The 25,438-nt window shown below is 37.0% G+C and overlaps 1 protein-coding gene across 4 annotated transcripts in view; it reads right to left on the bottom strand.

Annotated features, from left to right (window-relative positions):
* Positions 1–3,829: 3,829 nt before the first annotated feature.
* GABPA (GA binding protein transcription factor subunit alpha) overlaps positions 3,830–25,438 on the bottom strand; it is a 27,610-nt gene continuing 6,001 nt past the window's right edge. For 2 of the 4 annotated variants that reach the window (XM_042021171.1, XM_042021174.1), the window contains exons 3-10: positions 24,230–24,374; positions 23,269–23,353; positions 18,826–19,071; positions 15,116–15,310; positions 14,258–14,314; positions 13,075–13,215; positions 11,575–11,767; positions 4,250–7,002 (exon numbers count right to left, since the gene is read on the bottom strand). In XM_042021171.1, coding sequence (XP_041877105.1) covers positions 6,774–7,002; positions 11,575–11,767; positions 13,075–13,215; positions 14,258–14,314; positions 15,116–15,310; positions 18,826–19,071; positions 23,269–23,353; positions 24,230–24,374 — 1,291 coding nt within the window. In that variant the 3' untranslated portion in view covers positions 4,250–6,773. Of the gene's footprint in view, positions 4,025–4,249; positions 7,003–9,586; positions 10,103–11,574; positions 11,768–13,074; positions 13,216–14,257; positions 14,315–15,115; positions 15,311–18,825; positions 19,072–23,268; positions 23,354–24,229; positions 24,375–25,438 lie in introns of those variants that run through there. The other 2 variants (XM_042021173.1, XM_042021175.1) reach the window with 2 other exon arrangements.

The raw sequence follows: 25,438 nt of genomic DNA, 5'->3' as shown, positions 1-25,438 counted from the left end.
CAGCTCCTTGTTTTTTTCTTGCTTCTGCATCTGAGCACAGTCATGCTGTGCACTGCAAAAACGTTGAATTATGCTTCGTTTTCCTAGCTGGCCACACTAATTTGGGCATGGTTGCACTGGCCCAGCTCTTCAGTTTCACAAAACTTGTGTTAAGTGCTCATAACTCTTTAGAGGTAACTGACCCATTGGCTGAGCAAGAAAGACACAAATTTCTCCATAAAAACTCATCTACTCTGTAGCTATCCCCCAGGTAATTTTTTTCTTTTTCATTTGTACAAATCTCACTTTAGGCTTGGTGAATTATGCCTGAGGACAAGTTCAAGCTCCTGTTACAGCTTCTAGTTCCTTTTTGGGTACAGTTCAGGTCATCTTACTAATTTATGGTTGTTAGCCAAACTGCTTCCCATTGGTTCTGCCTTCCTCAGCTCTTTTCACAGGACAAGGGCCAGGAACGACTCGAGTTTCACAGTGAGTTTTGCATCCTGACTGTCCCTAACCTCCCCTCACTGCTCCCAGTGGGGACATCAAAGTGGGTATTACAGATTTTGACATGGGGCACTTTCTGTGAAGCCCAACAGGCTGGCATGCCGCATGTAGGATGTGGGAATAACACAGCTTTGAGATTCCGGACTAAAACATTGCTTTCATGGAGGAAAAAAATTAGTATATTTTCTATCCTAACCCTGAAGTTTAAAGAACTGCACCCTGCAGGTGTCTAATTAATGTGTGGTTAATCTCATTAAGTCTCAGCTCTTGCATTCTCATTCGTCCAGACTCATTTTTTCCATGCAGTTTCCAGCTTTCACCCTGAAAAGATTTGTATAAAACACACTGGTTTCTCATTGCCTTATATAGCTGAAGGTTTATGCAAACCAGTTCCTATGAAGCAGCTCCTGCAGAGTCCTTGAAAATGAGAATATTGAAAAACCAAAGCTCACCAGGATGAAGGGGGAAGCAGCTAACTCACATTATTTCATCCTAAATTACTTTTCCCTAACTGGGAGGAATTTCAAATAAACAACAAACCTTCTAAGAAACAGGTTTTTAGTGCCATCCATGTTTGCTTCCATTATAATCAGAAATTGATTATACTCATATATAATTAATATAATTTTCATTTTGTCTACTGAGATGGGGGTATCCTACCTTGATTAGTGAATTCTAAGAGGTAGGTCCCATAGGACTAGAAAGATGGCTCCTAAATGCTAATTTCACACATTTGGGTTAAAAGGCAGTTTGAAGAGGTAAGAAAAAAAAAGTGTCTTAAGATTTCAGATCTATTATGGATGGACAGTGTGGGCTTTTTACTACCAGCTCATTTAGATCATTAGTAACAAATACTTAAAGCAATTCAATATACAAAATGAAACACTTCTACAAGTTTTCACACTCCTCAGAGTTGTGCTAAACTAAACAAGCATTTTCTCTGCTCTTTCTGAACAACTACTTCAACTCCTGCAACATGAAAATTACTACAAACTGATTTCTTTTTCTATCTGATGTCCAGTAGTTGTTTTATTGTGACCGATAGGTAAAGCTTTGTAAAGGGAAGGCCTGGTAAAATCACAGCTCCAGCCTGTTACTTAGCCTAAGTAGAAGAGGACTGTGGGAGAATAGACAAAGTGAGGCTTGCTGTGTGAATGCCTCGTGCCCGCACCGTGGTGTATGGTGGTTTGTTAAATTTGGTTTGTTGTGCCTTAAAACTATGTAAGCTAACAACCGACTAAGGGCATTAAAAGGCCGGGTTTTTGTAAATAAAAGTCCTCCTTTGCACCTGCCTGGGGACTCCTTGCTGCTGTCTAGCATTACATTTTGTAAGTCAAGAACTGCTGGACTACGAAAAACTAATGCTCTGCAGGGAGTTTTAAGCTTTTTCTGGTAAGTACTATTTACATGAGGATTCCAACTATTTCTTGATAGTTGTCTTCTCTTTTAAACTGACTTCATTTTTATTAAGTAGCTGCACAAGTAAGTAGCTTAAAACTATGATCAATTACTTCTTTGGATTCTTTCTTTCCCATCACAGCTACAGGTTACAGTGACACCACCTACAAAAAGAAGCCACATGGACATTGTGTGCCACAAACCACAAACACAACAACTGGTTCCTCTGTCTTTTCAAAGTACATGCAAACTGTTCTGTGGCTTCCAGACCCATCTTCTGATACAACTGCCACTAGCACCATTTCATTTTGGTTTTCAGAAGCCCAGTTTTACAAGTAAAAGACAATTTTAATTAATATCAGACCCTCAATATTTGTTTCTCCCTCCTCATCATTTTTTAACCTTCAAGTTACTAATGGGTAAGATGTCAATACTCTAAAATTACAAGATGGTAAAATTGCAGTTTGGTGCGTGATTAGATTTTGTGGGCTCCAATCCTGAAATAATGATGCAAAATGTAATGGAGTAATAATGTATCTAACACATGGGGTTCCACATTACAACCCTCAAAACCAGTCAATTGTTGAAGAATGGTTAGAGGATCAGGGACATGGATCATTGATAGAGCTGTAGGGTACAGATCAATAAAAGAGCTGTACAAGCAAATGCCTGCATGAGAAAATGCCTGCGTGAGACACAAGCCTGAGAACCAAAAGGGAGTTTTAAGGAGGTACAGTGCCGTGCTGATAAGATGTACTGACCATGAGAGAGGGGAGGAAGAACTTTGATTTCCCAAGTTAAAACATAAATAGTAGAAGCTTGCCAATGTAGTCTTTTATCTAACCCAATTATATAGAAACAAGAATGCGCTTTCATAAGTTTAAACCAATCAAGAACTGACAAGCATGTATACTCATACTAGATAAGTGCCTCTGTATTGCCAATAAACGAAGCTTGCTTTATCAATCACACTGATTGTCTGCATGTCTTCCCTCGCCGAAGTCAGCAAGAATCAATCATTAATTCCTTTCCTTTAATTAATTTCTTGTTTGGCATCATTCATATTAAGAATTACTTTTCCAAAGGAAAAAAAATTGAACAGTATCAACCCAAATGTATTTTAGCAGCCCTGATATAGCAATATTAAACCCACAACCTTTAAGAATATGTATGATCTTGAAGAACAAAACACCCCAGTCCAGTCAGTAAAAATATTCCCCACAAACTTGTGTTAATGGACCTTATAACAGTTTCTTGATCAGGCAGTAGAGTCCCACAGCAGCTTATTTTGATTAAGAAGGAAATTGCAGGCTGTTAGTTTTAATTCCCTGTTTCAATACAATTTTTTTCAATACTGTTTCAATAACAATTTTTGTATTATAGGAATCCCAAAAGAAATTTACACTGGATAAATATACTATTAGCTATAAACCCAGATAAAAGGTCCTCCATTAATATGATATCGGAACACTTGTAAGTGAACTTTAAAATTGTACCTTAATTTAGGTTGGAAAAGACTTCTAAGATCATCAAGTCCAACATGTTACTGAAAGGTGTGAAAACCAGTATTTTCAGTCCATTTCATGTTGTTGCTGCTAAGCTAAATATAAACATTTTGAAATCAAGTGATGTGGTAGGTTTAAAGATGACAAAATACTCCAGTCTTGAATTTGGCAGTCCAGATGGAGGAGTTCAGAGGTATAATGAGAGTATTTTTAAATTGTGTCTCAGTAGAAACAAGGTAAGAGCAGTATAATCAGAATTTTATCTTGTTTCTAACATGGACAGTACTAACAGTTTTGTTAGCAGGGACACATGAAGTAAATAGGGCCATCTGCAGGAATAAAAAACCCCCAAGTTTACAGGTCAACATGAATCTTTCTGATTTAAACACTGCTAAAAGCATAAACTGAATCATTTCACAGGGCTCCATTCTGTCCTACTATTGAGTTTTCATCATTTGTTTAATCAAAGCACCATTCTGAGATTTACAATTAAGATATTAAAGAAAGCTGCTACAGAAATAAAGGACACTGAGTTACAGTTTAAAAGTAGAAACACGTAGCCAAATACTGAGTCAAAGAAGATGCATCTTCAGAGTATAAGCAGAGATTGCCTTCTTTCTGTACTGAACTTCAGACTTTAAGAGAAAACAGAATAAAGGGCAGGTATTAATCTTTGGACTGCTTGTCCCTGAAAGACATTACAAATGTCGGAAAAATTAAGAAGGCAAATTAGCCGTATAATACCTATTTTACTATATATTGACATTTTATGCACAAATACTTTATCAGAGTAAAAATAGAAAATAATTGGTTTATGTAAAATTACAAAAAAAAAAGCAAAACACAAAAGAAATACGTAATTATTAGCAGAGTATAAGTGTCTTTATTTAAAGAGTAAAAAGTATGCAAAAACCCTTCTGTTTTACAAAAATTGGGAATATTCTATGTTTTCCTTCTGGAAAGAAGGAAAGAAAATCCTTTGACAATATATTCTACATCTTTTGTTTTACTGAAGACATCAAGTTAGTCACAGATTTCTTCCTCAGCTACAGAGAGTCTGATAATAATTTTATACCACTTGAAAGGTTCTTTCCTTACTAATTAGAACATGGTGGAAAAGCAGATGGAGCCACAACAAAGAACCCCAAGGACCAGTACTTCTACTGAAAGGCTGAAAGCAACAACAGGATGTAATTACAAACAAAGAGCGGGAGCAGAAGTTTCCACCACAGGGCTTATCATGTAACAAGAAGAGGCAGGGGAATGAAGTATTGATGCTACTTTTCAATTTTGCTGTGTGTTTATCCTCCCACAGTCTGGTTTGATCTAGAAGGCTGGTATTTTAAGCTTCTTTTCTTTTTATACTGTATTTTAACTAAAAAGGCCTCTCAAGAACTCTGCTAACTAGAACTAGTGACTCGTACTGGACTTGTGTTTAGTCATGGAGTGTTGTTACATGCAGAGCTGCTGCCCTCAAATACCAACTTCACATAATTCTTGGTAAGCTAACTTGCATCTCCTGCACAAGTTATCTCCAAAACTTGCCAATCAGTGACATCAACTCTAACAGCAAGAAAAGGAGTGATGCTGACCTTTCGTGACAGGTAACATTTACATTTTTTCCTCAGGGCTTAAAATTTTTTTAAAAGCAAAATGGCACCAGCATGCTCAGCCGATGGAGTGCTATAAGAGCTCAAGGATGAAAACAACAGTAAGAATTACCAAAAGAATCCAGCAAAAAACCTTTGATTTTTAATCATGTCAATGATGAAAAAACACAAAGTCAGAACTATATGCAAGACTTCTAGTCAAGCAAAAACTATCTGCAGATGAGCATCCACCTACAAAAAGCCTTGTCCTCAACACATCTTTAGGATACACACAAGTCTACATTCTCTGCCTTCTGCTTGCAAGTGTAACCATTCCTGCTCTGCTCAAGAGCAGCAACCCAGTGCTCTCACTGCTGAGCAGAAACACGTTATGTTCGGAACCTCACTGTTCAAGGACTTTTGGTTTAAGGTTTAAGAGTAACTCGATCCCTTACAGAATTAAAGGTCTTCCCTTTTCTTTAAGTGTTATCAGAGGGGGTTTAATTTATAAAAAGTTGGTGAACATCAATGGTCACATAATAATTATGCTGTTTATTAACATAAAGGGCAAAAGCCACCCCCAAATCACACCGTTCTCAGATATCAAAAGAAGCAGTCTAACAAGCAATAGTATGGAAACTCAACAGCTGAAGCCTACTTTTTACTGCATATGTAAATTTGCAAGAAGCACTCTTGAGTAGCTCAGAATTCAGGATACATCCCAACTATTTCTGACTCATCAGACTTCAAATTGCACCCAACTCTGGACCATGCATTTGGCTTAAGAAGCTTCAAAAATATCACTTGAAGTTCAAAGAGAATTTAATTTTAAATTAAAAATACCTCTTTCTGGTTAATATACATTAGACTGTACAATGATTGGGAAATTAAACTTCAGTTCTCTGTAAAACTATTTTCAGTTTGCTTTTTGTTCCTAACCAGGGACTACTGACTGTGATTAACTTAAGTCTTCGGGTACTAAGGCTGACTACCATGCAGGTATAAGCATCTTGCAAAACACAGCATTAATACTCCCCACCAATACAATCTACTCTTTGGGTGAGGGCTGTTTGTTCAAGTTTTTTAATTACCTGATGGGGGATGGCAGTGGGGGAAGAAGTTCATCCTTGCTTTCTGTGAAATGGTTAACGTCAAGTACATATTTAAAAACAGGTTATTTGCCCTCATATATGCATATTATGTGTATATTACAATGAAACACTCATAATTGGCTTTTCACCTAAGCCATATCTAAACCTGGATCTCTTTCAGCACTGATCTCCAGTTAAGTCTAGTCTTAGTTTCCTTTGCTTTTAAACAGAGAAGTTATTTTAAGAACTTGATGCTTTGTAACATTTAACATGTCTTTCAGCTCCACTTGATTAACAGAATAATGAACATATTTTAAACTTTGAAAGCATCAAACGCCATTTGGTAGTTCAGCAGAGAACAAGAGACTGGAGAAGGCTGCATTCACACAACTGCCTGTGGACTATAGGGACTTCATTTTTGTTAAAATTTTGTTGCAGAAATGACTTTGCACAGCCATGGTCACAGCACGGAGTGGTTCCACCTCTCACTAGCTGCAGAAGTTGGGGTGATCCCTTAACTTACATTAACATATATGCTGTTAAAAGATCCAAATTTATGCAAGTCTGAGTTCTTTATAGAAATTCATGCTCTATATTGTACGGTCAAGAAACAAAAGAATTTTCCAATTCTGATAAAAGAAAGAGCACCAACTGCTGTGGTAATAGAGGAAAGGCCTCAGGTTCCCACTTACAGGTCCTAGTGCTTAATTATCTTTCTCTGCTTGCAGGGATGCTGTAGCCAGTGCCACTGCTGTAACTGGCTGTGCAATGCCATGGAGCTGCATCTTGGCCAGTTTCTTCTGCTCGCACTCTGTGACCAAGCGGTTCAGCTCCGCTGCGCTGTACCCAATCAGAGTCTTCAGGTCACACACAAATTTGTACACAAACCTCTTGCCTTGCACTTTGCAGATCATGTCTCCATCATAGTAATACCTGCAAAATGGAAAAGAAATCAGCAATGGACAATTGTAGCATCTGTAATTTTCATATGCATCCATTACTTACTTAAGGTCACCAGATGGTAAAATATTACTCTTTTTCTCATTAAGATTCTCATAATTTCGTATACCAAGATACTGTTTAGGCATTTTGTTATACAAGAAAAGGGAAATGCTGAAAATTATCTCTGTACCTTGGTATATCAAGGAGAAAGAAAACACAGTAATTATTTTACAGGCCATTGGAAGCACCAGTTCAGGAATAAGTTTTAGAGCAGTTTAAAATCAGCTTGGCAGGGAAGATGTCTTATATATAGTGATTTGCCTTAATAAGAAAATATTGTCTTTCCCCTTACTATTGTCCCTTGCTTTGCCTTTCTGAAGAAAAAAATTAATGCTGGGAACAGGTTGAAAATTACCAAGCAGTTTCTGTGATATGAAAACAGCTATTCTCTCCACACTGTCTTCAAAGATGGAAATAAAACTATAAAGGCATGGGTTAGATTTGTGGGGTTTTGTCAGTTTGGTTTGGTTTGTTTGTTTTTGTTGGGCTTTTTTTTTCTTGTTATAGTTCATATGCTGTCAAAACTACGTCTTTGCCTTTATTTACAACTAAAAGTGAGTTCTCGAAATATAAATACCTTTTATATTGTGTGACGAAAGAATTATCAGATTGGGCAGAAATGTAGTGAGACAACAAGGTCTACATGACCCTGCCACTCCAGAGACAGTTACAAAACCTTAGGTCACACCAATAAAACAAAAGTTAGAATTTTGCAGTTTTGTTGCTGTTCTTCTCTCACTGCAAGCTTTAATAGAATGTGTGTCACATTTCTCATTAAGCAAACTTAAGTGACTGGGATGTAACTTGGATTTGATGAGCTTAACGAGTTTGTGATAAATTTGGAAAGTAGTAAAAACTCAACCAACACAAATCACACAAAATTTCCTCAAAACCATCACCCAAATGTAGCACAAATGAACACAGATTTCTTGACTGTCTAAAACTCTATCCTGAGTGACATGTTCATAAAGCAAAGATGATTCTTGTTCACTAGCAAAATTAAGTCAATTAAAAGATGAACTTCTGACTTGCAGCTCTAGTGGAAAAGAGGTAAGTTACTAAGAATCCAAGCAAATTCTTCAGACGTCTCAAGTTCTAGGAAAAAAAAGCCTTTTAATTTCTTACTTTTGAGGGCAAGGGCCTAAGCAGCAGGACCAAAGACAGATGAGAGACAAGCTATGCAGAAAACAATGTTGGTAAACCTGTTGGTTACTGAGATCACGTGAGAAGCCACAGAGGTCTGTCATGGAGTACAGGAAGCGTCAGAGTAGCTTATTACTGCTCTGTGGGTAAAGACAGTGTGGTTTGTTTGCTAAAGTTCTCCTTCAGCTTCCTCCTAAATGACATACAGTTATAAAAAAGCTTCCTTTTCAGTCCTTCTCCTCACTCTACCTCTCAAACTACCACCTGCCTCCCTCAACTCCTCTGTTTCCTTCTCTGCATCTCTACACTTGTTGGCTGCCACAACAGCTTCCACCCAGCAATTCTCCATGCCAGCCCTGTCCTCCAAAACATCTCAGCACCAGCTAAGGAACTGTTGTGGAATTGTGTCCAGCACTTTCAGTCTCTTACTGAGATTTAGTTGCGGTGGGTTGGATGAACCATGAGGGTGGGATGATAATTTATATTCAGCTTTGAAGTAGAGTCTTACAGTACTGGGCAGAATTAGGGGAGGATGAGCAATAATCTGGTGTGTCCTTTGTATGTGAAATAGTGTGTGGGAACACTGGGCAGACTCTCACGTTAAATAGGGTAGAGGACATAGAAAAACTGAGCTCTGCTCACTTGGGGCAATATGAAGCACCCGCAGAAAAACAACATTTGTAAATGTGGCCATGGAAAATGTCAAGTGGCAGTGGTCATCATTTTTTTAAGTTACTTAACTCCGTACAAGCCTTTAATTTATTGTACAATCCCATATAATCATTCCTGTCTCAAAAAATGCTGTAGAAAAATGCTTTAAAAAACTGAATATACTTTGAATTATTTAGTGCACATTACTGACACGATCAGAAAGGAAAAGGACCACAAGAAACTAGATCATGTTTATGCGAAGGCCCAAAACATGCTAGATTCCCACATCTCATGCTCAAAACACTCAAGTTAAAATCAGTCAATGTGGCAAGAGGATATTTTCAATATTACATTGAATGCATTTCTGATTACAGTATTTGCCTATTCAAAAATATAGAAAGCTAAAAATAAATATAATTAATATCCATGCAAGTTCAAAAAGTAACCAGAACATTCCAAGACACATGGAAACTTTTTTTCAAAAGAATACAGGAGATGAATTATTTTTCTTTAAGTCTCACCTCCCTACTGGATAACTAAACAGATCTGGATTTTTAGAACATTTACCAAGATATGCATAACAAAAAAAAGCTCTTATTCCCTTTCTGCCCCTCTGCCTGCTTTTCTTATAGCTGGGCAGAAGAGCCAGTATATTTCTCCATAATACCAACATAATTTCCTGTATTAATGAATAATTGACACAGTGATTCCAACACATTAGTAAACAAGACACGTCATCATTTATTAAACTTTCGCTTGGCAACAGTGCTTATCACAGGAGTAGCAAGAGGCATTAAATACCCCTTCAGACATTAAATTGTTAGAAAACATGTCAATGTTGCTGATGCAGCTGCCAAAATGACACCACTTTGAGGAATGTGATTTCTGTAATTCTGTGACTAAAATATAAATGCAAAACTTTTCTAATAGTGATTCATGCTCTTTAATATCCCACTGATAACACTATTCCAAAGTTCTTCAGGTGCCTTTGATATCTTCTGTGAAATTTGTTGACAAAACATGGAAACATTAGCATGGCTTACATAATTTTTGTGTTTCAGAAGGTTTTCACATATGCCTTTAGTACACAGACTCACAGATACACAGGTTGGAAACATGGGAATAGTACTGGAACAATACAGGCTAGGGAAGAGCTGTACTGGAAAGGTCCTGCTTTGGGCAGGATGTTCGACCAGAAATCTCCTGCAGCCCCTCCAACTCAAGAGTGTCTGTGATTCTATGAAAAAAATTAACATTCTAATTTAATATATAAATAATGCAAGAAAAACCATACCAGACCAGACTAAAGATGCATCTAGAACAGGAACAGACTGAAACATAATACCTAAGGAAAAGCATGAGAGTAAGCATCTACCAATGCTCTTCCTTGCTTTTAATGACCTGAGGCTCAGGACCTCTTAGAAGTTGCATCTTTCAATACCTAATATCATTCAAAATATTTATTTTTCCACTTGTCTGTCAAGGATAAAATAATTCTGGCACAATACTGTGCCTAAAGAATTTACAAGACAAACAAAAGGATATAGTTAAGCTGTGTATCTTGTGCCTGTCAAATGCTAATTAAATCCTTCCTAAAAGGGCAAAGAAAGCCAGAATATGATATTTTACCACCATTTCTTACAGAGGTATTTTCAAATAGAAGTTGATATTTTTAAACAATGCTAGAGGAGTTTACTTTAAAAAAAACCCAACCAAACAACATGTAACCAAAAGTGAAAATGCTAGTAAGTAAAACACAGACCTCAATCAAAATGCAACTTCGCTCATACAAAAAGAATTTCTAAACCTGCTCAAATAATTTGCAGGAGTAGGCAAAAAACATCTTTCTTGAAAACAAATCAAGAGAAATATATTTAACAATATCAGAATTAAAAACCAGAAGTTCACTCTCAATGATTTCAAAGAACATGGGTGAATTTTCAAATTATTCCAGAGACTAAAATAATCAGGGAAAAGTAGTCTAAAATTCAGGCACTGGCATTCTTCCCCCCTCCTCAAGTACCTCACCCACAGCGATTCGGTAATACAAGTCCCTTTTACTAATGTCAAACGACAAAATCAGAGTGAAATAAAGACACTGAAACACTTCCATTTCTTCAGATCACTGTGATGCTGGAATTGCAACTGTTGAAACTTAGCTGTAAACTGTATTTTTCAATTTAAGATCCACACAATAAGAACAATTAAATGGATCAATGAATATTTGAAGTTAGAAATGGTTCTTACATACAGAAAAGCACTAACAATTACAGAGAAGTATCTGCTTTATTCCATAACAAGAGCAAGAAGAACATGGACAGTAAAACATAAAAATAAGTTAATAATTCACATATTTCTGTATCTTTCACCAACAATCAATATTGTTTGGCATGTTTCTAAAAGCATAAATATTGAAGATAAATAAAAAAGAGGTATGTTTCTGGAAGTGAGCGACCCAAATTAACAATCTTGAAAAAAGAAGATCTATTTTCAAGAAGTTATTCTACTAGCTTCTTTCAAAATGACAAAAGGCAAAACACCCAGCAAATACCTCACCCCTAAGACTAGCATATCTCATTGTAAGGACCAGCTTCAGAAGATTTGGTTATACCTTTACTAAAAAAGCTGCAAGTTTTTCATTATGGTAATTAAAAATGAGGTAGCCAAATGAAAGCAAATCATACCCGATGAATTCCTGAAGTTTCTTACCTCAAAGCCCGACTAAGCTTCTCATAGTTCATTGTGGGCTTGTTCTTGCGCTGTCCCCATTTCTGTGCAACCAGTTCAGGCTGATTCAATTTAAACTCTCCTTCATCACCAACCCAAGAAATACAGTCCCGAGCATCTTTGTCAGTAAGAAGTTCTAATAAAAACTGCCACAGCTGGATCTGACCATTGTTCCCTGTTAAAATAGAAACAGTAAGTTCCACTTCAACTTGTCCTTTTTATGTTCCCCTCATGGCTAAAAATTTTCAACCACCATATTAAAGCAGACCAACATAGTATATACGATGGAAGGAAAACTTGCACTTAATTAATCCCTTCTAATTATTCTTTTGCAAACATTTCCCTTCAAAGTCATCAGTACCCATATTTATTAAAAAAAGATGAATGCAGGAAAAAAATTATCAAGATTTAGCATAAATTTTTCCCTAGAACTTAAAAAAACCCACTCCCCCAACATAATCATTTAGATGCATATCTATCTTTAAAATAAAACAGATGTAGCAAGAGCTGCTTATTCCTCTTCACACACAGACACGTATAAGAGAAGCTGTTTTTTTTAAAAAAAATTTGATCTCCAATTTTCAACATGAAATACAAGAAACACAAAAGAAACCCCAACACTTCAGCTTACATCAATGCAGCGTCTTTCATGTCCAATCATTACGATTTCTTTCTAACTCAAGTACCTGCAGTTAAACTCCTAAATTCTCAATGAGATCCAGACAGCAGACCTGATTACTAAAGAGAGAAACACAGAGTATTCCTCACTAATGTCAGCCAATAAAACCTTGCCCTTAAAATTCTGAATGACATCATTAGAGGCCTTTGCAGAGTCTGAAACAAATAAAAACTCAAGGAGGAAGAGAAGAAAGGATTTAACAGAAAAATTCACAATAGTAAAGAGAAGCAAAACAAAAATGACAGCAAGAAAAAATAAATTAATCAAAAGAGTATGTACAAATAACAGTAATTCCAAAATTAAACTGCAAATTTAGTGTGCAGTTTTCCACACATGCATTCATTTAACTAAAAAAGAAATATGAAACTTTATAAATCACTAGATTGGGGGGAACAGAGGAGGAGGGCAACAGACAGTGCAAGTAGAAGCTAAGCTACATTTTACAACATGGATTTTATTTTCTTCCCTTTCTGCAAATAGAAAAGAAGTTAAAAGCTTGAATAAATGCTATGCAGTGGTTTGAGAGGACAGATTGTTAAGTGATGGGGAAATTTATCCATTTTATTTTGCTGCAGGATGGAAAAACTGCAGCATCATGTTGACATGGTGCTTGTGTGAGCTGACCAACCTGCCAGGGCTGCCTGTGCTTGCCATGGATTTTTGTACCTATGGCTCCCTTCACACCACATGGACTCCTACAAACCTCACATTTGGAGCTACAAAGATGTGTTTCACCAAAGTGTAATTCATATTAATGGGTCAGTGTTCAGTGCATTGCCATGTAAAAATAATGGAGACAATACCTGTTCTGTTCCCAGGGGAACTCCTATCTTCCCCGGAGATCCTTGGAGCTCTCTGTACTTTAGCTGCCTTTGCACTGCTGTTTATCACTTTGATGGTAGTTGGGGTAGCAGGCTGTACAGATGCTGGTATAATCTGCACAGCTGTAGAGCAGAGAATGTTGCAGAACATCAATTATAAATTGCTGGCACAGAAATACACATATTTTATTTATTACCTGTATTATAACATCTAGAACCTGGTTTTTCTTTTGCTAAAAAGGCACACTGCATTAAGTCACAATACTCAGTAAAATTTAAAGACCTTTTTACCTCTTATATGAAAATTCTAGTTTTAGACTCATTGCAGAAGTATCACATTACAGATAAAACACCAGCTTTAGTTTATTATCATGTGTATTACATGCTTCCACAAAAAGAACCCAAACTCTCTCATGCCTTTGTTTTCATCTTCATGCTGTTCCCACACGATGTACTCTAATGCCCTTTTCTCTACAGTCACTGCACAACCTCCATACCTGATACTCAAACAGCAAACACCTTCTATTGCAATGGTGTAGGAGGATGCAGATGCCCCATTCAAGCTGGCTTTAACTAGACACAACCACAGGATGTAATAAACAGTCTGTTTATTTAGCATATAAGATGCTTATAAGTCTTCTAAAAATGGATTCATTTTAATAATTGATGACACTGCTTAGCTGAAAGAATGAGCTTCTAATAACTGGAAAGTTACTTTAATGTATTATTTCTAATATTAGTTTCTAAGCAAGTCATCTCTTCCACAGACCCCTTCAAGTTTTTGAAAACACTTTTTTATTTGAAATTAGTACTTTAATAGATCCATTCATTTATGCAATATATAACCTAAAGCCCTGAAACAACTAAGAACCTCAAATATGTATCCTAGACAGCTTATTTCAAGAAAGTGGAAAATCTACCATCCAAAACAAAAGTTATAAACTTCTGTAGTTCAGGTCAAACACTACTTTTCACCCAATAACAAAATATACAGAAACTCAACGTTATGTTTTGAAGTTTAAAGTATGTCCTCCTCCCTTCCCCAAGGAAAAATACTCTCGCAAGTGATTTTCTAAATGTTGTACTATCATAGTGCTGAACCACAGTACAGTGCTAAACCTACAAACAATGAATTGTGTGAATTAATGCTGACAGAAGTACTTACGCTGATCAATAGTAACAGTTGCTATTTCTCCAGAGTGTTCTTGGCTAGCCAACACATCTACAAATTGGAAAAAAAACCCAGCAGGTTTATATTTAACCCACAAATTTCAAGTCACCTGAAGAGCAAAAACTTTCATATTTCATAGAGGAAAATAAATAAAAATTTGGTATCAGTCTGCAAGAGACATGTACAGTTCATGGTCTTAGAAGTGGAGACATTTAACATCTGTCATTCAATTTTTAGAGGGGTGTACATGGCAAATCTCCACTATCTTCTGCATTCTCCATCCCCAAAAACCTTCAGCTATGTTATGTAAATGAAAATGGAAATAGTTATTTGTCTGGCAAGTTACATCCAAGCATAGTAAATCTGAAATGCACATATATGTTACTGTCTTATGCACATACAATGCATTGCTTAGCAGCCATATATGTTGTGTACCATCTAAGGATTTCACTGTCTATGCTTAATAATCTCCACTTCTATATGACACAGAAATGTACATTTAATAACTCTTGAGCAATATAATTATAGAACTAACAAATTCAGTAGATGCATAAACTATGAAGCTTTATAAAAAACAAAGGAGGAATAATAATTCACTACCTTCTACTAGTTATAAGGTTGAAAGACAGGCAGTCTTTAGTATGCAGACATGCTTCATGGCAGCAGACATTCTAATACCTCCTGTTATCCTGTATTGATACCCTCATTTTTAGCCCCAATATTAAGTAAAGGAAAAATGACTGCTCATAACTGGTTTCATATTCCAAAAAAAAGTTTAAAAAAAAAAAAAAGAGAGAGAGAGAAGCAGGGAAGTGGAATAAGTAAAATCAGTTACAGAAAAATCTGCCATACACTTTCGAAGAAGCTCCAGGTGGCTCCAGAGAATTTCTCCCCGTGGGACACGCTGGAAGAAATCTTCTTGGCTGAGGTTGCAGAGCTCCCGCCCAGGAATGCTGAGTGCGTTGAGGTCGATGTCAGTCATGCTGAACTCCTTCATCACCCATACCACCCAATGGAGCACCTGGTCTGTCGACCACTGAACTGGGTCTGGAAAAGATGGATGACACTGTAAATCATATACTGCAAGATTCCTCCTCGATTATGTAATAACTTCCGTAAGAGTAAATGAATAACATCAAGAAGCAGAGTTACTGAGACCAAATCTGCCACGTAAGTTGGTGACTGCTCTTAAAATGGTGATGGAATTATATGGGTTGGTGGAGTGATGAAAGGGCGAAAGAGGGATTTTCTTTAGAGAAAGTTTTTACATCAGAACTATGCCTGACATATCTCAAACGCAAATAAAGAATTTTTCTTCTTCCACAGGTCTTTAGCTTCAAAAAAAGAGTACTCTCTCTCACAGAAGGATACTCTTCTTCAGAAATGTTGATCAAGTTGTGATTTATGACAAAATATTATATTCTAAACTCATTCACGTAACCTCAGTTTCTGCTGACAAAAAACACCACTGGGTATATCTGGGATGGATTAATTTTCTTCCCAGAAACCCCTATTGTGTTGTACTTTAGGCTGGTGACCAAACCAGTGTTAATAACACATTGAGATGTTTTGGCTACTGCTGAGCAGTGCTTGCAGAGGCCACGAAGATGTGGCTCAGCCCAACACAGAGAACATAAACCACACAACTAGCAAGAGAATTTCGAAGAGAACAATGGGGTTGAGCTGGCTGCAACCCATGTTCTCCTTCTTGGCTATTAGGGACATCCAATCTTGTGATGGTGAGTATGTTATAGACACCTGTACCAGGAACCCTGTTGGGATTGGGATTGTGCGATGTTCTGCAATTGCTGTATTCATCTAAGTGTATCTTACCTTTGTGCTGTGTTTTTAATGTAACTTGTATCACTCTGCTAAACCAGAAATCCCATGTATATCAATGATTTTCAAGTAAATTTGATATTCAATATTACACCCTCCACACATGGAATATCTAAAAGAACCTGGTCAGACTATTGGACTCCAATGCAAGGCCTTCTCTGTTTCTCATTCAGCCACCCCACTGAGTAGCCTGGGGGTGCACATCAAACTGATGAGGGACAGCTGACCCCAACTGACCAAAGAGATATTTCACACTACAAGGGAATACTGAGCAATAAAACTAAGGACTAGTTTTTTTGAAGTAGCCCCTTGCATAGGGCTTGGCTGAGCACTGGCCTGCAGGAGGTGGGTGATTGCTTCTGCATGACTTTTTCAGCCAGAGCATCAAGTTTTGGGATGCTAATATTGTATATAATATATTAAAATATGTCAACAGGTAAGAACTAGAAACTAAAGTAGGGATATCTACTTTTCACTGGAGGAGAGTGATTATGTATTTTTAAATTTCGATATCCCAAGCAGATGTCACCTTGAAAAGTTTTTATTTTAAGATGTAAAATAGGCATTAAGAAAAATTAAAGTTTTCTAAGTCTGTACACATTTATCTAGGAGCTACAAATTTCATTTTGCTTAACAAAGGACAGTTACATGGCATCATTTTTCACTAATGCTACCTAAAACAATGCAATATAATCCTGTGGCAAAAGACACACCTCAAGGGAGTTGATCTACCAAATATCAGCAGCAGTCAACTTTTATCAGAAAGCTGCTAATCCGTTCTCATTGACAGAACACAGTCTGCAAGGAAACATAAATTATTACTTTCTCTAACCACTTCTGTGTTTTCCAAGCTTTCTGCTGCTCTGTTTTCTGCATTTATTTCTCATAACAATTAATATTTTCCTTCCTTCTAGGTACCAAATATTTGGATTCTAATAGCAGAAATACTTTTAACAGAAAAAGATTTATAATCTCTAATAAAACCAACCCAAAACATAACATTAAAGAAAAAGCCACAACATTTTAAAGACCTGCTAAAAGCTGGTTTTCCCTTTGCAGCAAAGCAGAGAAGCCTGTAAGGATGAAGACATCGAACCACTACTTTTCTGGATGATTATTTATTGACTGGACTTGACTCTTAACATCAACACACCCTGTCTTCTGAAAAGATCCAGGAAATAATTTTGGATTATACTGTAGAACCTAGGGGCACCTTATTTCAGCCCAAGTCTCTGCAATGTCTACTCAGAAAATATTTAAGATGTTATTCTTTCTAGGAGTGTAATTTAGCACATTTTTCTGGTATCAAGAGAACACTATTATTCGTAATCCACAGATCTCTGTCATAATGAACTAGTATGATTTTCCTGAAAAATCTGCACTTCTATGCCCCAGAAGTCATTAAACATTTAAAGCCACAGTTGTGTGTTATAGGGTTTTCTTAAAGCGTCAACATTATTAAAGTTTATTAAAAATATTATTCAACATAACAACACTGGTTTAAGTAATTTTCTTCTGATATTAATGTGAGAGTATGATGAAAAGTATTAGTCTGCTTCTGATAATCCCTCTTTTTTTTTTTTTCAAACATTCTGCATCAAATCCCTGATTATCAACAGACATAACATGATGAAAATATTTTTGAAGTGCTTACCAATGAGAAAACTAAAAAGCCATGAAAAAGCCATTGCTTTAGTTATCAAAAATACGCTCAAAATATTGGCAAGCTACATGTACTGCAAAGACCTGTGACTTGACTGAAATTCTTAAACTCTTCCAAGTATCCCCCTTGCCAAATATATTCCAGTTTTACAGGTCTGCTCATATATAACAGCTTCCTGAATATGCCTTGACAGTACACTTCTGCCAGTCGCAAGAAGCAATTCAGCTTCTTGTGACTCCAAAACATGATATAGGTCTAAATCCCACAGTTCCAGTTCAATCTTAGACAGAGATTTTTTTTAAGCTAACATTAAAAGAGCAACCTGCTAAGTAACAACATTAACTCAAAAAAGATGATCATCTAGAAGAATATTTATTTTCAGTTCTGAATCATCTTCCTCCAGTATGATGAAGTCCAGCACAGCTTTTCATACAAAATCTGATTTAACAGAATATTCAGCATCCTCCAGTCCATGAACGATTTGTTTCAGCAATTTTATAGGCAATGTCCCAATACCAAGTACTGAGTCTGTTCAATTCTACACACACCTGAAGAGCTTTATCACTAACACAGACATTTTTAAGGAGGGCAGGAAGAAAAGTGCTTTCTAAAAACTGCATTGACAAGGTAGTTATGGCATGAAAGCACTCACTTAATGAAACTATTATGAGCATTCATTTTACTTCTCCTTGGTTCTTAGATTAGGTACTAGGAAAAAATTCTTCCCTGTGAGGGTGGTGAGGCACTGGCACAGTGCCCAGAGGAACTCTGGCTGCCCTATCCCTGGATGTGTTCAAGGCCAAGCTAGATGGTGCTTGGAGCAACCTAATGATCTAGTGGAAGGTGTCCCTGCCAATGGCAGGGGATTGGAACAAGATGGTGTTTAAGGTCCCTTCCAGCCAAACCCATTCCATGATTCTACAATTCCCTTATGCAGATTATTTGCATTATACTAACCCATACCACAGGTTTCCTTCTCTGAGGTCCTTGAGCACCAATCCCACACAGAACAGAAGAGCCCAGCCCGCAGATGAATTCACTCATAGCCGTGCACTATTACCATAAGGTATTCCAAGGCGCTCCTGCTCCTTCCGATAGCCTTCCAGTGCTGCAGCCCATCGCGTCACTTGCTCAGACGTTTCATCTGAAATTGTTGCAATATGTTTTGTCCCATCCAAGGTTATCACTTGAGCTTCCTCAACAAGGTGAGCTTCAGCCTCTGCATGATGAGCATCTGGATCAATCACAACCTCCACGGTCTCCACAGGCTTCACGATTTCCAGGATGTTCAACTTGGGCTCTATCCCTAAGTATGGAAACAACACAAAACTTAAAGACAGTAATGCAAATATGACAAAAACATTGTTTTAAAGGCTTCTGATTAGTAGGGTTAGCAAACTCAGGAAAGAAGCAGGACACAAGAGTGTCCTGCGAGTGTCCGAAATTAGAATGACACTCTATTATACAGCATATACTTTATTAAGGTGAATAACAAAGCTATCCCTCTTTCATCCCCCAGTATTATAGCTTCCTGTTCTATTTAAGTGATCTGTTTCACAGATCTTGAACAGAATGTTCAGCATGTGAGCATAAAGTACAAGTATTTTAGTCTGTAAGAAATATACCAAAAAAAGCGCCTCAAAACAATCAGAAAAAGCAACCTCCAAGAGGACAAGTATCCAGCTTTACTCCAACCATGAGGCATTTCTTTCAGGCTTTACAATACTTCCCCGATATCTCTGGGGTCTACATAAAGCAGTTAACATTTTCTTTCAATACTCTGCAGTAGGCAGTGTGTTAAACAGCAAGTTAAAAGAAAATCAGAAAATTCTTCACATTTTCAGCTTAATCAGCTATTCATGTTTTGGCTTTATGTCTGTCATTTCAGATATTAGATCATGGAGCTACAAGATATGTCTGCATCAATTCTGCAGCAAGTCAGAACACATTCACTAATGCTTTGTATCAACACTTTCTCTGTTGTCTTCTGAGGTGTTTTATCCAGCTGGTGCCTCACCAAATTTCTGACATTGTACAGAAGATTTTTCAAGATTGTTTTAATTTTTGTGACTCACAATTTTCATTATAATACCAACAACCACACTTACTTTAAGAGATTTTTATCAAACATATTTTCACATTAAAAAAAAAATCTTTACAATTCCATTTTATCTTGAGTTGGAAAACCTTGACTATGGTTAGGCTGATGAAGTAGGATTCACAGAACATTACATGGCCAGAGTAACTTCAGTATCTTGTACCATAAAGATATTGCTTTTTGTCCTTCCTGTCTCATCTGTATTAAAGCTCAACATGAGACGGTTTTGCAGGTAACACCCTTAAAAGCTAAATCCACAGTCCAGTCATAGTTTATAAGGGAAAACAAATGGAGTATGTACCTGTATTACAAGTAAGAAAAAAAGTATTTTTAAGACAAGTATTTATCTGGATTTTAAAAGGCATTGAGCTTGAAAAAGATATTAAAAAGGGGACAAACAGTACAAAGACCACAGAGTAAAAACCTCAGCAATGTGAAATCAAGGACATGAAAATAGATGTAGACAACCAGTAAGTGGTTGATTAGATGAAGGAGCAAACATGAAGAAAAAGCAAACAAATATCTTATTTAGGAGAGTGTTTTATCTAGGCCATCTAAAATTAACATGCACAACACTGGCTTCTTTAAAAATCATACGAAAATGGCTAAGGGAAGCCACTAAGGCTTAAGATTCTATTTTTGATCTTCAAAAAAGAAAGTAAAGAAAAAAGCATCTAGAGAGGTACAGTTCATTATTCCTCAACAAAATAATTCACTGCGTCATAAAATTACATGTCAAAAGAACTTCATGCTTTATCCACAATACAAACATGGAGATCAAAGCAATGAGTCTCTGTAGAGGAAACAGCTTGTAAGTAAAAATGTGAATTAACAGTCTGCCATCTAACTTACTGCAACACTAGATCAACATTAATTCCCTGAGTTTGCCTGCATCTCTCCTCACATCTCTTCTCCCTTTACGTACCACATTAAGAGATGACCAGTCTTCCTTGGACAGCACCCAAATTGTGGAACACAATGCCACACACCCCACAAGTATAAACTGGTACAAGCAGTGCAAGGCTTCAGGACAGGAGCTACCAAGACACATGCAGATGTTGACAGTACTGCCAACTGCCTGAAGGTAGAGAATATACTGGGGTGATGACTGGCCTACAGGCAGCCTGCTTGGTTTTACCCACCCTGAAATGTCTAGTATTAACCACACCCAGAGACAGGACATTACTCAAACAGCATCTTTAATCTAAATAAGTGTCATTACACTTATGATTTGTTCCTTTACATACTAAAATGACAAAAGCCTACTTGTTTCAGAAATTATTATAGAAAAAAAACCCACAGTATTTTCCTGTGTAGGCCTTCAAAATGAAAGCTTTTTTCAAATTCTTTGACATACAATGGAACACAGTTACTCAGAGTTCCACAGACATGCAAGAGGCCCCAGTTCAGAGCAGTAGAGAACAGGGCTGCACTCAAAGCTGCTGGTCTCTGAATGGCAGGAAAACCACACACACTGCCATTCCTCCAACCAGAGGAAATGAGTTAGGGCAAGGCAGAGTGCCAGAAGAGTCTTTCTAGTAAAATGAAAAAATAGGAATGGTATTTTACCTGCCGTAGAATGAAATGCTATAAAAAAACTACACTCAAGTTCAACTAGAGAAGAACTATATTTCACCTGTTGTCTTTGAATTCAAAGCCAGCCGATCAAAATTTGATCGAACATTTGAACTGACATAGCAGCTTTTCTTTCAAGAAATAAGAGAGTCCAATCCACCACAAGGATTAGCATCACCAATTACTCCTAGTTGAATTCTATACATTACACAAGTTAGGGAAAAATAAGCATAAGTGAACTGAGAATCTCTCAAAACCTCATTCATGGAAGTGAAAAATGAGGATGGCTTAAAGAAGCTGTTTTTTCCCTTCTGTCTCAAAGGGGTACTGTAGTCAAGAGTAACAAGTCCATTTTCCTGTTAGTGATCCAAATATCTTCCTTTTGTTTATACGCATGCTATTTGTCTTCTGATTTCTGCCCTGCCGTATTTTACATGCTTTCAACAGACAGATTTCTTAGGAGTTACTTAAGTGTCAAGGGCTGAAAAACAACACTGAGGAGTGTTCCAAAGTGACACAGAAGTACTTAATATTCAAGTATTTCTTTTAAGATGGGAAGGGGAGGGACAGGGAGAGAGGGAAGGCGTGATGGGGGCAGGGAGCAAGAAGCTCCTTGTACTCTACGATCATGAACTCCAGTTTTACATTAAAGGGAAAATAACGAAACACAGGAAGAAGGTGGAAGATGATAGCAAAAATATTTATCACTCACATCCTTTTGAAAATGGAAGTCTGAGCATTGAATACTAGAAGTTACTGGGCATGAATTAAGAGCAGTTATTCTAGTTCCCTGAAGGATATTTCTATCCTATTTTAAAAGCAGAAAGGTAGTACACTTCCCATTACATATGGGGAACTGAGGACTCACCCTAGCACTAGTCACCTGACACTCAGCATTAAATGCAAATTGTGTCTTGCTGAACAGTTAATACAAGGCAAGAAAGTTTTCTTCTGTTTAATCTACAACAAAACCACAAGTAAACAAAAAGTGCTCCCCAAATTTTGCTCACTTGCTTTGCTGATGTAATTCAAAATAGATAACTAATCTACTCCTGAAGAACTTGTTCCTGTTTAAAAATACGGAAATAAACACCTGTAGCTGTTCCCACAGCCCAATATGAACATTGCCTTTAAGGAGTGGTGGCTGTCCTTCCACTCAAGACATATGGAAGGGGCAAAGCAGAAAAGTAGGACAAAAAGCAAAACAATGAAGCTGCTAGTTCCTGAGGATTTTACAAGGGGAAATCCTATCATATCAGGTAATACAAATAAAAACTATGCCTCAACAAATCTGTACCCACCTGGTTAATGTTCCTCTGACACAATGGTTTATTCTGACCTCTCATCCAGAGAAAACAGACAATAGTGATCCTGGACCTTGATAAGGATTTTCAGTTAGCTACATTTACTTTCATAATGTAATTGTTCCTAAAGCACACAAGCTCACTCATCTCACAGGGATGAAACTGTCACCTACACAAAAATCTTTTGCCTGCTTCAATATTTAGTCTGGTACGAGTAACTACTCAACCTTGAGGAAAACCTCATACTGGAACTCACTACTTGACAGAGAGTTGTCTGGGTTCTGGATTTGTGTTTGATTTTGTTACTTATGAAAAAGATACAAAATTCCTTTAAAAAACATTTCAAATAGCATTAGTCCATGACATTTATTTTAATTTTACTACTTAGAACTACAGTACACAGTGAAAAATACATTCTGAAGCACTGTGGCCATTCATTGATTTTCTCAATTTCAAAGCTAGGAATAGGAGGAGCTTAGTAATCCTGCAATATTAGTTTGTACAATGGATAAATGTCACTGCTTACCTTGCCTAGATATTACTTGCACACTGAGTTGCACTGTTCCATCTGTTTTCACTCCTTGATCAAAAAGGCTTCGATCTGGGTCCAGCTTGATAAAATCATTAAAAATTAAAAAAATTAAAATATGTATTAGTTTCACAGTTACAATACATTTATTCTCCTTTAAATTTTAGAAACACTTGGTGCCTGCAGCAGATTTTCTGAAGAAGTGTGCAAATATTTTTAGTACTGTGTAGACATAGTACATAACAGAAAAAATTTGATCGTATTTGAAATTTGCCACTGTTCTGTTTAAGGTATTCTTGCTAATAGGAACATTTTTTGACCTAAAAGAAGCAATGCAATATGGGGAGGTACCTTCACTACCTGAAAATATCTGCAGTTCCTTTTCTGAGTTTTTACCACCTTCATAAAAATTCTTGTCTTTATAACAGTATTCTCCCATGGTTTCTGGAAAAGCCACAGATGTCTGATTGTAACTTCAAATAAAACATGTAGCTAAACAAACTGCCAAACAGTTACACTGTCTAACATGTGGCAATGGTAAAAACAGGAGGGGATTTCTTGAGTAATGCTTTGCTACCTCTATACCTGAATAATATAGAAACCTTCTTGTTTAGATTCAAAACAAGATTGGACTCATGGAAGTTCAGGCAGCAACAAATGATGTGGGCTACCTCAAGAAAAAATAGTATGGTCATTGCCCTCATTCTTCTTTCACTTTCATGCTGGTTTCTTAACCTTGCACCAGGAACTCCAAAAATATTTTGATTGTATTCACACTGAACCAGTGTGTATATATTAAATGGTCTGATGATAATGAACCTGCCATGAAATTAAATTCATAATTGTAATTAATATTCCACATGAAGCATGAATTCCACAGACAATGGAAAAAAGGGAAAAAGTATGTAAAACACTTCTCCATTAAGAGGTTTAAATCTTTCACAACCTTTCAATTTACCTGGATATCTTGCAGACAAATTTCATGTGCATCCAAGGAACACTGCAATCTGGGTTCCAGCAACTTCTTAAGATTTCCAATGGGTTCACTGATGTCAATAGCCTGACTCACAAATTCTGCGGTGGTGTAGGTTTGCTCGACAATGCTTAAATAGCAAATTAATATAATAAATCATAACCTACATGTTAACAGAGCAGGTATAGGAAAGCTTAATAAAAGTTAGAAGTAAACTAGATAAAAGGTAATACTGACTCTGAAATCTTAATATCATGCAGTATTAGTCTGAGTACTCTTCATTTGAGTAGAGAGTGAATTACTAAATTTGGTCTCATTAATTTTACGGTTGTGTAACTCTTCTTTCACCCTGTCACCACTAAAAAGCTTGGTTAAATACCAAGATTCAGATCACCTTTTTGAGAGAGAGTAAGCCATGGTTAGCATATTATATATTGTTAATTTGCATGTAGAGTAAACTAATTTTATTTGCTTTGCCTGGACTGTATTTACAAGAGACTCAAGTTAAAAGCAAACACAGAAACTAAACAGACATGGAAAATAGGACAAAAAAATGCTCACACTCATACATAGCAACTTGCCATGTCTTTTCACCAGCACAAGAATAATGAGTTTAACACATACGAGGAACAACCAGAAGGAATTACAGCAGCATGGAGCCTTGAAGGAACTATGAGTCGCGTGTCATGGTTGTCCTGCACTACAACAATGACAGTATTGGCACAGGCATTTGGAAATGTCATTGTTATAGGACTCCAACATGAGTTGGGCTCTCTTCATTTACACAGAAGGAAACCAGAATGTACACAGATATAGTCTGTAAGTAGTAAAAATACACAAGGAGCTCAGAATAATACGAAACTAGTAAGTGGCTTTGAATCAGTTCTCCAGAACAGGTTCTTAAAGAGTAGTTAACCTAACCAGCCTCAGTTCTTTCTACCTGTCGGAGACTGAAATGTTATGTTTCATGGCTTAAACGTCTTCATGAAGGACTTTTGCCTATTATAGCAAAGGTGTATAATGACGCTGCACCACCGAAGCCCACCCTGGATGGGCCTCCTCATTGAAACCCTGAGCTGAGTTAAACCACCCAAGGAATAGAGATAAGAAAAGTGACACTATTGTTCAAAGCATCTGGAAGAGCATTCACAGCAGGGCCCAGCCCAGCACCATTGGGGTGGAAGCCACAGCCCC

The sequence above is a fragment of the Corvus kubaryi genome, unplaced genomic scaffold (genome assembly GCF_017639235.1).
Source record: "Corvus kubaryi isolate FWS band 111438036 unplaced genomic scaffold, C.kubaryi_AGA036_p1.0 37127, whole genome shotgun sequence".
Lineage (NCBI taxonomy): Eukaryota > Metazoa > Chordata > Aves > Passeriformes > Corvidae > Corvus > Corvus kubaryi.
The sequence above is the reverse complement of the archived record's forward strand: the minus strand, read 5'-3'. Positions and strand labels throughout refer to the sequence as shown.